The following is a 16,950-nucleotide window of genomic DNA, read 5'->3' on the forward strand; positions in this document are numbered from 1 at the left end:
CCAACTCTCTCAGCCTTTCTTCACAGGAGAGGTGCTCCAGCCCTCGGATCATTTTTGTGGCCCTCCTCTGGGCCCACTCCAACAGCTCCGTGTCCTTCCTGTGCTGAAGACTCCAGAGCTGGACGCAGTACTCCAGGTGGGGTCTCCCCAGAGCGGAGCAGAGGGGCAGAATCACCTCCCTCGACCTGCTGGTCACGCTTCTTTTGATGTAGCCCAGATATGGCTGGCCTTCTGGGCTGCAAGCGCACATTGTCAGCTCATGTCCAGCTTTTCATCCACCAGGACACCCAAGTCCTTCTCTGCAGGGCTGCTGTCAATCCCTTCATCCTCCAGCTTGTATTGATACCGGGGATTGCCCCAACCCAGGTGCAGGACTTTGCGCTTGGCCTTGTTGAACCTCATGAGGTTCATATGGGCCCACTTCTCCAGCTTATCCAGGTCCCTCTGGATGACATCCCATCCCTCAGGCGTGTCAACCGCACCACTCAGCTTGGTGTCATCTGCAAACTTGCTGAGGTGCACTCGATCCCACTGTCTATGTCATTGATGAAGATATTAAACAGTACTGATCCCAATATGGACCCCTGAGGGACACCACTTGTCACCGATCTCCATCTGGACATTGAGCCGTTGACCACTACCCTCTGGATGTGACCATCCAACCAATTCCACATCCACGGAATAGTCCACCCATCAAATCCATATCTCTCCAATTTAGAGAGAAGGATGTTGTGGGGGACCGTGTCAAAGGCCTTACAGAAGTGCAGATAGACAACATCTGTAGCTCTTCCCTTGTCCACTGATGTAGTCACTCCATCATAGAAGGCCACTAGGTTGGTCAGGCAGGACTTGCCCCTGGTGAGGCCATGCCGGCTGTCTCAAATCACCTCCCTGTCCTCCATGTGCCTTAGCATAGCTTCTAGGAGGATCTGTTCCATGATCTTCCCAGGCACAGAGGTGAGGCTGACAGGTCGGCAGTTCCCAGGGTCTTCCTTTCTACCCTTTTTCAAAATGGGCACAATGTTTCCCTTCTTCCAGTCACCAGGGCCTTCACCTGACTGCCATGACTTTTCAAATATCATGGGGAGTGGCTTGGCACCTACATCAGCCAATTCCCTCAGGACTCTGGGATGCATCTCATCAGGTCCCATAGACTTACATACGTTCAGGTTCCTCAGGTGGTCACAAACTTGATCTTCTCATACAGTGGGAGGGGCTTTGCTCCCCCAATCCTTACCTTGTGGTCCATCCACTCGAGAGGTGTGGGAAGACAGATTGCCAGTGAAGACTGAGGCAAAGAAGTTGTTGACTACCTCAGTCGCCTTCTTGTCCATTGTTACCAGTTTTCCAGTCTTGCTTATCAGGGGGGTACGCTTTCTTTGACCTTCCTTTTCTGGCTGACATACCTGTAGAAGCCCTTCTTATTATTCCTTGCATCCCTTGCCACGTTCAGCTCCAGCTGTGCCTTGGCCTTCCTGACCCCATCCTTACACAACCAGGCAGCATCCCTATATTCTTCCCAGGATACCTGTCCCTGCTTCCACTGCCTGTGCATTTCCTTCTTGCCTTTTAGTTTGACCAGCAGGTCTTGACTCATCCATGCCAGTCTCCTGCCTTTCTTTCCTGGGTATCGAGAGCTCTTGTGCTCTATGGAAAGCATCCTTAAAGATCTGCCAGCTCTGTTCTGCTCCCTTGTCCCTGAGGGCAGTTTCCCAGGAATCCTACTGACTAACTCCTTGAAGAGGTGGAATTTTGCTTTCCTAAAATTCAGGGTCCCGACTTTACTCTTTGCCTGACCCGTATCCCCCAGGACTGTGAACTCCACCAGTGCATGATCACTGCAGCCTAGGCTGCCTCCAACCTTGACATCACCGATTAGCTCACTTGTGTTGGTCCAGTATCGCATCCCCTCTGGTAAGGCTGTCTGTTACCCGGCTTAAGAAGTTATCCTCAGTGCATTGCAGGAATCTCCTGGGTTGCCTATAGCTCACCGTGTTACTTTTCCAGCAGATGTCAGGGTGGTTGAAGTCCCTCAATGGGACAAGGGCCTGTGAGCATGTTGCCTCCTGTAGCTGGAGTAAGAAGGCTTCATCAATAGGCTCCCCATGATCAGGCAGCCTGTAGTAGACAGCAACCACAAGGTTCCCTTTGTTGCCTTGGTCTCTGATTCTTACCCATAAGCTTTCAACCTGCTCGTGGCTATTCTTCAGAGACTTCAATGACATACATTGCTTGTACATGACATGACATTGCTTGTACAATGACATATTTAATGAAATGAAAGTCAAGAGTCTTCTCTTTGGCTGAATATGTCCTTGGAACTCGATATCAGCACCTAACAGTGCTTCTGCAGGGACATCTTCTTAGCCCTTTCTTGGATGACCACCATGACTCCTGATCTGGATTGTCTCTACAGTGAGCTTGTGTGGGGCTTGGAATACTACAGGCACTAGGGATTCAAATTCTCCAGATAGGGTCCAGGTTTATTTGTAGACAGTCGTAATTGTGCACATCAGTTGGTATTTCCTGTGTTTTATATTAACTTACTAATTATTATCTGATTTTGGCTTTGTTTGCTTTCATTAAAGTCCAGTAAAATGGGAAAATCTTAAAGTAAGGGAGTTTATAGAGACAGGAGTACTCACTATGAAAACCAGAACAAGCTCACTCACTCATTCCATGCCTCAAAACTAAGGTTGGTACAAGGGGGTTGAAGCGGTGTGTAAGCATATCTTGGATGGATTTTTGCGTCAGTGCAGATGTTTTTCCAGCGCATGCATAGCTTCTGTTTTACTGTCTACATGTATTTGTAAGTGTTTTGCTGTCAGACTATAGCAGAATGATGGAGCAGCAAGAGTTTTCCAAGGTTGGATAATTTTACACTACCAAAATGATGTTTTCATTGAGGGGAGAGGAAGAGCTAACTGCGTCACAATCTCCCTTCATGAAATAAAATCAGATCTGTGGGTTAAAGTGCTGTTTGCCGGGAAATTGCATCTAGTTTAAGGAATAGACTGGTGAAATTCAACACTGAGAATCACAAACAGTATCAACAAAGTTGCAGCTTTTTAAACCATTTCCAAGATGTCATTAAAAGTTGACAACTTCTAGTTTCTGCCAAAAGGGGCTGGATTTAAACAAGCAAACAGGTATTTGTCACCACATGCCTAAAATCCCTCAGTCATGGCTTTTCAATGGCAGCAGAAAAAAAGGCGTAGTCTGCAAGGGAAAAATGAAAGTCTCACCCACACTCACAGAGCATCTTAGTACTTCAGCAGAATTCTCTCTCTCTCATGTCCACAGCCTGTCTCCTTTATGCCGGTGCAAAGCAGGTATAACCCCATTTTGCTGGTTGTTTAAATTGAGTTTACAGCTATGATAAGTGAGGTGGGTGGGTGGGTCAAAGCAGTTGAATTGCTTCTCCAAAACAAAAATTGAGGCTGGAGTTCTTTCTCAAGGTCTCCACTACATGTGTTTGTCCTTTGAATCCCACAGCTGAATCACAAGCTAAGTTCTTGATCTTGTATTACTCTGACTACAAACTTTGCAGTTCCCATTGCAGACTGGTCATTTTAACAGTCATTTATTGATTGTATATTTTTGGGAGAGGGGTCTAAAATCTTTTTTTTAGCATAGGCATAATTGTACACAGAATGTGGCTCTTCATCTGTCTGTAGGTTCTTCTATAACAGTCCAGGGTAAGCCAGCAGTTGTAAAGGACATCAGTCAATGTTCTTTAATGACTAAATAAAGCAGTGAATGTTTCATACTGATTTTTTGGCAAATAAGCATTATAATATAAACTATAGAAACCTTTTTACTGCTAACACTTTAATTCTTGGAGTATCTTTAGATCTGTGTTCTGTAAGAAATGTAGTTGCCTGAAAACTTAGGTAAACAAAATAAAAAATAACCTCTGGATTTGCGTAAGTGCAAGGGCTTGTCACAACTGATGAAAAAGAAATGATACAGTATACACAGAGGTCATCCTTGGGAAGGACTTCTTCCCAAGTGAGCTTTTCTGTGAGAGGAGCTCAAATCCGGTCACAGAGGTCTCATTTGCTGGCAAGCAGAAAGCAGACCTTTCTCCCCCCTCAGCCCCAATAACAACAGTGCTGTATGTGCTGGGCTAGAGCAGAGTGACTGTGTGGCATGCGAGACAACCATAGAAGGAAACTGAGGCAGACTAACATTTTTAAGAAGTATGCTGTTCAGTAAATGGTAGTGAATGTTTTCATTCTTTAATGGATAACTGCATATTTTAATATACTGAGTTTAACAGAGCAATTATTCTCAGCCTCAGAGGAGGTGAATTCAGAGATAGGTAAGGCACTTGTCATTGAGGAGAATGACCTTGGCTATGTTGGTGCAGTGGAAGTTGCTTCTTTCGATATGGAGTTAGTGTGTGTTTGTTATGTCCATGTTCTGGTAGGAGATGTTGCTGTTGCTGAGATGTTAATGCTGCTGTTGCTATAAAAGCTTTACAGTATCACTGTAGGACAAGTGATTAGTAGAGGAGTCATCTGGATTAAATTTCAGAGAGAAATCTGACCTACTAGATTTATACTACAAAGATGAAGGATCCTTTTTAAGACGCCAAAGAAAATTAGTTCATACCTAGCAGTCTCTTTCCTTTCTTCAGGTGGCATTGTTTTTTGTACAGTGTTAATACTCTGCTGCAGTTACTACCCAGTATAGCTCCAAAACCCAACCTATATGCAAATTCTTGCACTCCTGTTTTGCTGATGAAAAGTAAGTTTGTAAATCTGAATTCAGGCACAAGAGCTAGGAACTCCAGAGTTTCATTTCTAACTCTGGTGCTGATCTTATCTGAGCTTGGCTAAGCCACTTTTCAAATTTTGGGATGAAAGTGTTTGGCTCTGAAATTCTGAATGAAGATGTTCTGATTTATATTTCTCTTCTCTAAAATAAAATACTAAATGCAACAAATTTTAGAAAGCAAAGTGTAGAATCATTATTACAAATAATGACACAAAATTTCTAACACTTTTTTCCCCCCAATTCCGACTACATATACATTGGTGGGGGTTTTGGGGGGGTTGGTTGCTTGGTTTTGGTGTTTTCTGGGGGGTTTTTTGTTTGGTTTTGGGTTTTGTTTATTTGTTTGTCTCTACCCTTCTCTGCAGTTTTAATCACCCACAGTTTAAGATCTAACTGAAATTTGAAAAGCGTTTGCAATGGCAGGTGCTGTCTGATTGTCCACAAATGGAGACTTCTTAGAGGAGATGAGAGAGGTAATTGAGGGCTAGATCAAATGCTTGCTGAAGTTAATAGCCAAACTCTAGGCGACTTTGGTGCTTCATACTTAGTTGACAGTCACTGGCCTTTCTCCCAAAAATCATGACCAAGGAGTACTTGGGGAAAGGATAGAGAACAACGCTGTCTTGGGAACAGCAAGGACTAATTTACTAAGTAAGGGTCAGCTTGTGCACCTAGTTTTAGAACACTATATTTCATTAATGTAGTACAGCAGTTTTTCAATGTTTTTTTTGTTAGACCTCTTTTCCATGGACCTGGAAAAAAGAAAGTTCACTTTTAATCTTAAAAAACCCTCAAACAAACAAACAAACCCCAAAAGCAAATACTAGCACTTGCTCCCACTAGTTTGACTCTTAACTCCTGTCTTTGTTCTGCAAACTATTTCATGTTTTAGACAGTGACTGAAGCACACCAGAATTAATGAATAACTCACTTTGGCTCAAGAGAGGAGGAGAGATACAGTTGAGCCTAAAACACAACTGGTCACAACAGAAAAATCAGTGTATTTTCGGTTGTAAAGCTGTAACTGCTTCTTTTATTCCTAGTTTAGTGATACAGGAGAAGGGTGAATGTTGCCCTGAAGCCTCTTGGATGATCTCTTTGACTTACTGGGTCAGGCACTTATTTACTCACTTGATAGACTCATGTGTCCTCATATCAGTACAAAATGTATTTTCACAAGTGACAATGGATAGACATGAATAGCTCAGAATAGTCTGTTTTCTCAGCCTTGTCATCAGTTTCCCATTTTAATGGGGAGAGGAAAGAAAGGACGAAGTAGAGAAGGGAGTCTGATAGCGAGTATTTATGAGATGATGGGGTTTTGTGAGTAAGGCTAAACCAGCAGTTTCTTATTTTTTCTTATCAACTGATGTTGCATAGGACATTCATTCAGAGCAAGGATTTGCATTTGTTTCCCACATCCAAAGCAGTACTGCTCTACCTCTCGTCAGTTTTTTTCTATTTTATATAAAACAGGTACTATTTGGAGTAAGCAAACAATTACAGTACTCACCTGCATTCACGTTCCTTCTGAGTCAGGTAGAGCAAGGACTGGAACATGCATGTTTTATATGCCAAGTAAGTGCTCTATTTAAGACTAGAGATGGTTTTGCATTTGTGTCTCTCATGTGCACGTGGTGAAAGATGATTCTGTTTCTCAACTCACCATCTTTGACCTGAGGAACATTTCTGATAAATATCTTGTTGAAATAGAAGCTTGCAAACCATTGGATCTGATGAATCATCATTCTCTAGACAAAACAAGTCTTCTTGAAATTAGTCATTCCTGGACTAGTCTTAATCGAAGTACTTGATACAGGGTATTGTGGCTACCAGACTTCACAGTTTATGTGCCTCCTTAAAGAGTGAAGGCAAATTTAAAATCAGTCAGTGAAGGCCTTATTCACATCACTGGAAGTACAGTGAGTAAAACTTTCCACAGGAGGTGGTGCTGTACACACACCTCAGTTCTTTGGGTCACAAGTGGCTGAGTACCTTTCAGATTATGCAGGAATCCACCTAATCTGCAACTATCAAAAAAACTGGTAGCCTAGACCTGCAGTTATAACAAAACCAGTATTTCTGGGTTTTGGCATGCTCTGCCTGTAAATTGTTGCTCATACTGTGCAGTTCAAGGTAATTTTTTTTTTTTTTTGTGAGCAGTTCCATAAGGACATTTGTACTGCAGCAACACTCTGGGGATGATAGACTGCACATGTCTGGGGTAAGCTGAAAGGTCTCTCCATTGAGGTGCACCCTGCTGTGTCTGACCTATCCACACTAGCTTTATGTTCCTATGCCATGGTTTTCAGGCAATCGGTCAGTCTCATGGGGTTTCTTTGCATAATTAAAAAATGCTTAATAGTCATACATGTATATGTGTGTGTGTACTTATACATAGAGGGAGAGGATGCTGCCCTCAGTAAGATATGCATGAAAAAGGATTTGCTGTGTGATGGGTAAAATTTGAGTTCTGGGTGAAATAACCTTCTCCCTGTTGACGAGGAAGGTGCTGTTATTAGGTGACTAATTCTTCTAGTGGACAATAACGTAGCAATTGCTGTGGGAGTGTGCTTACATGTGTGTAAGCTTTTGTGTGTCTGGTAGGCAATGTGTGAAACTGCGAAGGGGGTGAGCTGTTAAGCCAGTTTTCATGGGAGTGGAGGATGTGCCAACTGCCTTCTCAGTCTTGCGTCCCCACGGGCGCTCTTTCCACTGACTCCTCAGGGTGCTGCGTGCATGCCTCCACATGGCTGCTGGGTGCCGTCAGGCTCCACCTTGGGGACTGGGACTGTGGAGGGAGATGTGTCAATTTTCAGTGTCGGAGGCAGCTTTCCAGCAAGGCAGTAGCAAGGACCTCCTCGAGTATCATTTGCTGGCCTTCTCCCTTGCCTCAGAGCTATTTGTGGCATCCACAGACATGAAAATAACCTATCGAAGGGGGTGATTTTGCTGTTATCAAAGAAGAGTGTTTTTTGTTTGTCTCCTGAGAGAGCTGTCACGATGGTTGTTTTTTTCCCTATCACTTCTTTGAATTTCAGCTGTGCAGTGGTGTTCGAGAGTGAGGCTGGGGACTGGCAAACTGTGCCATGTACTGCTGGAAGCTCTTCCTTCCCTTGCTCAGCCTTGCACCAGTGAGACTGGCTTACTGCTTCTAAGGCATTTAAGCAAACGAGTAATATCATCTAGCTGTACAGATCAGCTATGGCGGTCTGATGGATGGAGACTCGCACAAGTTCTGGCACTGAAAGGTCAGCTGGTTGGATCCAGCCTTGGGGAGGGAGGTGATGTTGTACGATAAGCGGTGACAGGATGGGCCAGTTCAGCAGATGTGTTTTGTCCAGACAAGTGCTGTGGGCGATGAAAACCAGCATCGTTTTCCTCAGACTTGGTATTAACTAAATGCTCTGACGAGTGTTAAGAGCTGGGCTGCTCCTGGGCTTTTGGTGCAGCATGTCGTCCACCTGCTAGAAGCCAGCTGTCCTTGGTCTGGCATTCCAAATAGTGCCAGAAGCACGCCTTATGCCTCCTTTCCCTTTGCCTTTATTCAGGGCGGCTGGGGGGAGGGTGGTGTTTTAGGAAGCTCTTCAGAGTGGACGGGGGGTACTCGCTTTGCAGCGGGGGGACACGACAAATGTTTCCTGTAACCATTTCCATAAGAACAGAGTCCTGTTACAGAAGCGCTCTGCTGACTGCCAGCTTGCGTTTTTCTGTTTGCTGCTTCCTTGCCTGCCCACTGCCATTGTCTTGACATATGGGTGTGCTGCAAAGTGCTTGCTATCATCCACCCTGGAAATGCCTTCGTACCGGTAGTGAGCTAATGCGTGGGTTGAGGTTATAGTGCAACTGTTTAGGATGGAAGGCATCAGAGGGATGCAGCTCTGTTAAACTAATCTTTTTGGTGCATCAAGGTATAGTCCAAGCAATTTAATAAAGCATGTCAATGAGTAACTCTCAGAAGCATCAATGTGCTTAGTGTGGAATTTGTGTATGTCACACTCGGAACAAAGGTCTCCTGCATTGCTTGTTACTGATTAACTTGTCTGGTATTATGCAAGCTGCCTCTACCAGCTGAGAACTAACTCTCCCCATTCACAGGGCAGTGCAGCTTGTAAAACATTACACAGCAGAAGTGCATAGCATGGCAATGAACCTTTCACTGAGGGCATTTCAGCTGTACAGCATTTCCCTTAGGAGTCTTTAAAATATTAATAAAGAAGCCATTGTTTCACTCAGTCATACGGCAATTTTGCAATGAAGTCTTTTATTAGGGGCCCATACTGAGCTGCATAATCCAGGGTAAGATGCTTTTAATCATCTCCAGTGAAAAGAAATAAAAAATTGGAGGGTTTGGGTGAGATTGGTTTTTGGCGGGTTTTTTTGCAAGTTTTCATCAAAGCAGTAGCTATTTTTGTCTGTCAGTTGCAAATTTCAGTCTCTCCTAGTACAAAATGATCTGTCAGATAATGGTTATTATGATTCAAGTGCTTCTCCATTTTCACTTTCTGAGACTTTTTATCCAACAGCTGTGGGAACAGGTTGGAAAGAATCTGGAGCGTAGGAAAACTTCATCTTATTTGGTGGTGTTTTTGCATATCAGAGGATGTTAGCCAGCACTGGAATTCTGTCTCACAGTGTTTCCTGATGCTGTATATATACTTGTACAGAGAATGAAGTAATCTTTTTGCCTAGGCCTATCTGAAGAGAAATTAAAATTGAAAATAGCGATAATAGAGGGATGGATTTTGAACACATGTTGGTGATTTATCTTTTTAAAATAAAATGAATTATGGTATTATTAGGTCACTTGCAGCCTAATTTTGAACATAGGTTGTATAATTATTATACTTGTGGGTCAGACAGGCAAACTAAACTAGGGACTTGTTTAAACAGAGTTGTGAAATAGTTCAGCTCTTGTGCTTCCACTTCTGGGTAAGATCCGAGGTCCAATTGCCTCTTGTTCTGCCAAGTCTGAGGTTTATAAGTGCCATAGAGAAGTTAACGAGTGTGAACCAAGCAGCTCCCAAAGCTCTTTAAGTTTCACCTGATCCTGAAGGTAACCTGCGTGATAACCAGGGCTTGGCTTTTGGCACGTGTTCATGTTGCGCTGAGCAAGGTAGTTTTGTGGAGAGGAGGTCAAGGCAGAGGGAAGGCATGACACTTCTTGATAACTCATCTGAGGCCCAGTTTGTGTCTTTGAGGCTGCTGCCTTCTTTTTTTCCCTCGGCATGTTCTCATTTTGAACCAAAAAGCCCAGGTCCTCTTTCCATTACCCCTCTTCCTCCAGCTGAAGCATAGCAACAATTTAGCTGCAACTCAGCTGCACGATGGGCAGACTACAGCAAAGAAGAGAAAAAAGCCCAGGGGAATAGTTTATACAGCAAAAGCAGTAAGGGGCCACTGTAGTTACACAGTCACGTAGAAGCTCAGAATCCCCTTTCGTTTCTTGAGCAAGGGGTCCTGCAACTTTTTTTGGGATAAGAGAAGCACTGTTGTCCAGTAGCACACACTGCTGTGTGATGCAAATATATTTTTACGTGGATTCCTATTATTGACCTCAGCCAGTTGCACCTCCCACCTCTCTCTCAGAGGTCAAATAGGCAAATGATTAGCTATATTGGTACTTTCTGTGTAGGGTTTACCCCTTCTCTCATCAGTGCAACCTCCTTGACTGACTACTGTAAACTAGCAGTAGTTACGAGGAGAATTTAAGTCGGCTATCTACATACATGTGTTGAAATGTATGTGGAACATGGGAGGAAAAAAACAAAGCCAAACGCATGTTAATATGGATAGAAGACTGGTGAACAAGATTTCCTATCTCTCGTAGATGCTAACACCATGGGATATCTTAAGAGTTTATCAAGCTCTAGAAACCACTTCCTCTTTCATAAGTAATAATAACTATTCAAAGTGTAGTGTCATACGAGTATTGGTTTTGTGTTGTGATAATACTGAGGGCTTAGACACTGGCTGTGATGATCTTGTGCTAGCAGCTGTGCAAACACAGAACAAGATGGCAGTGGTCACCTGAAAGGGTGTTGGCTGTAGTCTAAGGCTCCTCGAAGTCACCGAGCATCTTCTGGTTTCACCAAGAGCTGGATTCTCCCTCTTCCTCTTTAACCCTAAGTGCATTGGCATATAGGCAGGAATGATATATCTGCAAGTATGTCTGAGATATACTGAGATATGTAGGCAAGTCTCTGAGCAAGAGGCAATTCTCATAAGTGGCCAGGGTTGCTAAGTGGGCAAGTTTCCTTCCGCGTTGGTGTCAGTGGTAGTTACTGCTGGTCTGCTGGGGAGACAGTGTGCTGAGACTATCCAGCCACAAACCAGGAACTGTGGGCTTTCTCTGGTAGCTGCCTTACTCAGTCCAGCTGTTGAATAGGAACTTGGTCACTCAGGTGTCAAGAGTCTAGTCCTGTCATGACGGTAAATGGTTTAGCACACAGCAAGAGTGTTGAAATCACAGAGGGTTGCTGAGACTTGAAATGAGCTCTTGGCCTCTTAATACTGACCTGTTCCACAGGGGAGTGGAGCTTTCTAGATTCAGTGACGTTGCTCAGAAGGCACTTTGAGCACTACGCTGGGAGAATTTATGCCATTAGTTTGGTGGGATGTTTCCTGTTAGCACAGGGAGCCACAGTCTACACAGGGTCTTGTGATGGTGCATGCAAGGCCACTACTTGTGGACCAGGTGGTGCTTTTGGTTGGTTGTTTTTTTTCAGGATATTTTGTTACTGTCTTATCTGTCATAACTTTTACCCTCCTGCCAGGTGTAGCCTGTTGGGTTCCCCGGCCAAATACTACCCTGCAGAACATCCCAATAGCTCAGGAAGAGCTTTAAATGCTTGCTGCCTTCTACTTCATTTATTTGCTTGTTGCTTCCATCCTCGCTTGAATCCGTGATGTGGGTGGAAACATGTTCTTGTTCTCTCTCTGTAACCACTTCCTCCTCTATTGGCCATAATCTGGTAGCTCGTGAGGACGATGACTTTCGGTGCTCTCTGAGTAGGCTGGAGAGCCTTAGCTCAGCATTGGCAAAGAGCCCCCACAATGCCTGTGGCTTGTATGAATACATCCAAACCAGGCTTTACTTAGATATTTCAGGTACTAGCAGCAGGGGCCTTTTTCAGTGTTTTTATCCAGCGTTCAGGACGTGTTTGCAGCTTGCGTCGACATCTGTGGTGGTGTGCCTAGTGTGTTGACTGCACCTAGGCTGACTGGTTCAAGGGCATCATACAAGAGCTCACAGGAGCTCCCGATTTTGGGGCAGGCAAGTGTTCCTCAAGATAAGTGTGAAGTGCAGAGGCAGTGATCCTGGTGACTTAGTGAGCTACTTGGGATCCTTGGGAAAATAGTACTTGCTGTCATGTTGTAGTTTTTCTTGTGTGATGGGAGCCAGGACCTTTCATTTTATTTCATTTCAGTGGCTCTACCAGGCCAGTGATCTGTTCTGATGGCACCCAAGGATGTTGCTAAAGGAGGAGGGGGAGTCCTGGGCTAATATGTTCAGCCCCAGCTACTGAGCAGTTGGCTTATGCCATGGAGTGGGGAGATTCAGTGAACCTGTACCTTCTACAAGTATGTATACTTCAGAAATCAGTGGTCTGAGCACAGTAGTTATGTATGATGTAAAAACAACAGTGTTATTTTAAACAAGTTTTTGGGTTCACTTATTTTTCTTGTAGTGTTACAGAGTAAATAGCATAAAACTTGCTTTCTTGGTGTTTTGATTGTGGTGTAACGAACTATTGTTTTGTCCTCTCATTTACATCCTCTTTGGAATTCAGATTTCTCTAATCTTTTATTTTATGGTACAATTTCCAAATAGCTTCCCTTGCCCTTCTCTTTCACTATGTTTTCAGAATTGACCATAACCATACACAGTGTTTGAGGTGACTGTGTTAACAGCACATAGCATAAAAGCAGAATGTGCTCTATGTTATCCTGTAGTGTTTCTTTAATAAAACCTTCCATTGCAAAGTTTTATTTTTTGGTTCATAAGGGTTTTTGTCCCAGTTGTACTTAAGAAATTTACTTGGACAGCTGAAGTGCATGTGTACAAATTGTTCTGCCTTGGGCAGCCTGACCGGCTTTATTTCTTACAGTGCGTGACGCTTGAGAGAGAGAGGCAGCAGTGACTAACATTCCTTTTTTTTTTTTTTTTTGAACAAACTTCCTGGGACTAAACCCTCTTCAGGTTCATGAGGGAAAATAATTATTTTCAGAACAAATAATACAGTGAGTAAGTAGACCCTCTTCTTTGACAACCATTTTTATTTCAGGCTTGTGGCTGGAAGGATGGTATGAATCCGTGGGGTTTTGGTGTGTTAATCTAATGATTTAGTTGTATGAGTCATCTGAGTGAACTGTAGCTGAAATGCATTTTAGGTGTTAGCAAGTGCAGTTGCTAATGGAGTTGGCAGGTTTGTGCTGATGTACAAACCAAGATTAATGGGCAAAGAGAGATTTTTGGTTCCTACTAGTGACCTCAGACTGAGATAACCTGTAAAAAATTATAAGATCTACGTGTTTAGGGAGAGTGTGCTGATGCTGAAACTTTAGGTCAGCAAAGACTCTCTGGATCATGTGCCTGGATACCTACACTGAACCAAGGAGATACAGTTTTGCAGTGGTTTTGGGGAGAGGCTGCTGGTGAGTGTCTGTCCAGCTGTGTGAAAGGCACTGAGATGACTGACAGGCTCTAAATGAATACAGGGATGAAAAAGCCTTCCATCTCCCGGCTGCCAGTTTTGGTTCGGCAGAGATGAGGAAGGATTGAAATTGCCATCACCTTTCTGGTGATGGATGAGAAATGAATCTGTGATCTCAGCATATTTCTTACTAGTATGTCTCCCTGTCAGCCCCCTTACTTCTGCTATAAATGATACTAAGAGGGTCTCTTATAAAAAACTGCCAGCCCAAGGGAACAAGGGGAATGGACCATGAACGTTGAGGTACCCTTTCAGTGCTGGGGTTTTCTTTGAGGCAAGCTGTAAGGAATGCTTGCCTGTATGATATGCTGGTACCGCTCAAGGTGTACCTTGGCCTGTCCTTGTGTAGACAAAAGCTCTGACTCCAAAGCTGCTCAGCTGGCACCTCTCATCAGCACTGCTTTTTGCTTTGCTTTCTGGGCAGAAGGAGAATTAAATTGTAGGTGCCTGTAATTCTTACACTTTGCGCCTGTGCTGGGTCCTGCATTATTACCAAGATCTTTAGCTGCCTCACTTGATTTGCCCCCCCCCCCCCCTTTTTTTTTTAATTTTGCCTGGCCTCTCCATGCTCTTAGGGCACACATTGTTCAGATGATAATAGTTTGCGCTCAGCCAGGGCATTAGACTGGATTTTGTCATTGCCTGCTGTATTAACTCTTGAAACTTTGCAGTAACACATGGAAGCGCTCAGAGGGAGCGGCCGACTTCATTAATGTGAGTTTTGCAGAGAGTGCGTGTGACTCAAGCAGAACTTCATGGAACTGAAGCAGCTCTCAGCTCCTCCTCAGCAAACCATTTTATAGGGTCAGAGCCAGAAGGTCCCAGTTCTTCATCTATTATTACTTCCTGAGCATTATTGTTATTTGTCCCTGAACAGGAGCTAGAGCAGGCATAGCTGCGTGCTATAAAGTAGGTAGATGGATGGTTCCTGGGATCTGTAAGGAGAGTACTGATGTTAAATTTAACCCTGTTTCATCCCTGGGAAGGAGTGAACACACCTGAATGTTAGCAGCATTTGAAGGGTGGCTTCTGTGAAATGCATTTGGTTGGTTTCAGATCAGTTCCTGGTGTGGGTTTGTCCTCTGCCACCTTTGGGTCCTGTAAAAAGACCAGAGGTGTGCTTGGCTCAGGGAAGCTGACCTTGCCCTAGGTCAAATGTGAGGCTCGTTGAGATGTTTTATACAGGCACAGCTCCCTTTTCTGTGGTTCATACTATACTTGGACCCTGGGAAAGGGAGTAACTGTATTTCCTAAAATAGACTGCTTTGCAATACCTAACCCCTGTCTGGATGCTCGGTGCAAGTACCTCCAAGTCCTGGATCCCCTTGGAAAAGGACCTGGTGCTTTTAGAATGGGGTTCTTCAAGCTGTCTCCAGGTGGGGCCTCATAAGATGGAGGCACCCCAAATCTCTTGGTAGTGCTGAAATCCTTGGTCTTGGTTCTTCTGCAAAACACCGTATGTGGTGTTGTGTGAGTGGGGTAACAGATGGCCCTTATTTCTGGTGTTTCTTGTCCAGCGCTGCAGTGCTCCCAAGGGTGAGGTTCTTGGAGAGAAGGATCTTTTATGTGTACCACAGATATGCCACCTCTTAACTGGTTTTATTGGGAGCTGGGTGGCAGCTGACCCACATAAAGCTAATTATATATAAAGAGAACATACCGGCACCTAGTTTTGCACGTTATACAGTATGTAGTGTGCTTGTTCTGATGTTCAAGCCTTGCCAGTACAGTCTGTGTGGATCTTCAACAATCCAATAAAAGCTAACTGAGGAGGAAGAGGTTTTCCGTCCTCAATTGTAAGTAAGTAAGTAAGCTGAGGTTTTTCAGCCTGGCCTGGGAAAATTGGTTCCACAAAATCAGGGGCTTTTAAGGACTAAAATAGCGCAATGCCTTTTGTTGCCAATAGCAAGTGAGCAGGAGTTGGGCGAGGACAGCATTCACCTGTATCAGTGTGTGCTGCAGGGGTGGATCATTACCTAACCCCCAGGGAGGCCAGGAAACGGCGGTGGGAGTTGACGCAGCTCCATTAAACCTGCCCCATCTCAGGGAAATGGGGCCTGTGGTGGCAGCAGATGTATCAGGGCCCCAGGCTGGGGCTGGGCCCAGAGTTAGTACCCACAGAGGAGCAGACTCCACTGTGCTGGGCCTTTTTTCTTTGTGCTTGGCACAGCTCCCCGCACATGCCGAGGGTCATGCCTGGCCCGTGCCAGCCAGCTGCCCTCGGCCAAACTGGGAACAGAAGCCCAGAAGTGCCAACACTTGGAGCTGTAAAACTGGTAGCTGGTCTGTGTTAGTGCAAGTGTTCATGCAGACACAGCCTTAAAGGCTCTTGTCCTTCAATGTCTGTCGGTCGGTCTGTCTCTCTTTCTCTCTCTCTCTTTCCTTTTTATTTATTAGTATTTTTGTGTCTCTCTAACCCTGAATCCACGTGTCCTGTATCAACAAGAAAGGAGATAAAATTCACTTTAATGGCTACAATTACACTTAACTATGTTGAGCCAATCTGGCAGAAAGAACAACACGTTCAGACTGGCAGTTTATAATGTAATGTCCTATTAGGCAGAAAGGAAAGCAATGCCTTCCTGAGGAGAATGGATTTTACCTAGGCAATACAGCACAGATTTTAAAAAAAAAAAAAAAATCTTGCAAGCAATACTAATTTTAAATTGGGTTGATGAGATGTCACATCTTGACACCCTTCCCTTGCCCTCCTGCTGCCCCCGGGCTTTTGACCGGCCACTTAGCACAGTGAGGCTGTGTCAGCAGCATTTTGTGAAAGGTCGTTTTAGTATCAAGTCCGTTGCCTACCAAAAATACTGGTGCCATTGGGCGAGCTGGCTGGCCAGCCAAAAGGCTACACCTGCTTGTTGTGTGTGTGGGGGGGTTGGGGTTAGGTTTTGTGGGTTTGGTTGGTTGGCGGGTTTTTGGTGGTGTTTTGTTTTGGGTTGGTTTTTTTTGGTTTTTTTGTTTGTTTGTTTGTTTGGTTGGGTTTTTTTGGTTTTTTTTAACCATCCTGGAGCCTGTTAATGCTTTAATTTGTCAGGCCTTGTAGAGCTACAGCAGCATTTCTAATGGGGGGGGGAACATGTCTGGGTTTTTGGGGTGTTATTTTGGGGGAGGGTGCGGTGCAGCCCTTTGATAGCAGAGCTGTCATAAGGTCTGTGACTAGTTGGGGCTCTTCAGTGGGTGGCTGCAGGGCATGTGGCTGGGGTAGCTACTGCCGTTACTGCCTAGTTAATTAGTGATCAGAGTGGCCCATCCTGCTTTCACTGATTTGGTACTAGAAGAGGGGGGTGTGTGTGTGTAAAGGTTTGGTTTTGCTTTATTTCATATGCTGTTACTAAGAGTACATTATATGAGCACCTTTTGACACTTGCTCACTGAAGCCAACACAAGCACCAGAAGTTTTCTACAATGTTTGTCCCAACCCCTGGAATAAGCCATTATCTTT

General features: G+C 44.4%; 1 protein-coding gene across 4 annotated transcripts in view; it reads left to right on the forward strand.

Moving 5' to 3' along the window:
* NME7 (NME/NM23 family member 7) overlaps positions 1–16,950 on the forward strand; it is a 94,015-nt gene that overhangs the window by 75,774 nt on the left and 1,291 nt on the right. The window contains exon 12 of one of the 4 annotated variants that reach the window (XM_075513474.1): positions 12,213–16,392. The exons of the other annotated variants lie outside the window; for them this stretch is intronic. Within the exon in view, the coding sequence (XP_075369589.1) occupies positions 12,213–12,242 (30 nt within the window). The 3' untranslated portion in view covers positions 12,243–16,392. Of the gene's footprint in view, positions 1–12,212; positions 16,393–16,950 lie in introns of those variants that run through there. 4 annotated transcript variants of the gene reach the window in all.

The sequence above is a fragment of the Mycteria americana genome, chromosome 1 (assembly GCF_035582795.1).
Source record: "Mycteria americana isolate JAX WOST 10 ecotype Jacksonville Zoo and Gardens chromosome 1, USCA_MyAme_1.0, whole genome shotgun sequence".
Classification (NCBI taxonomy): Eukaryota; Metazoa; Chordata; class Aves; order Ciconiiformes; family Ciconiidae; genus Mycteria; species Mycteria americana.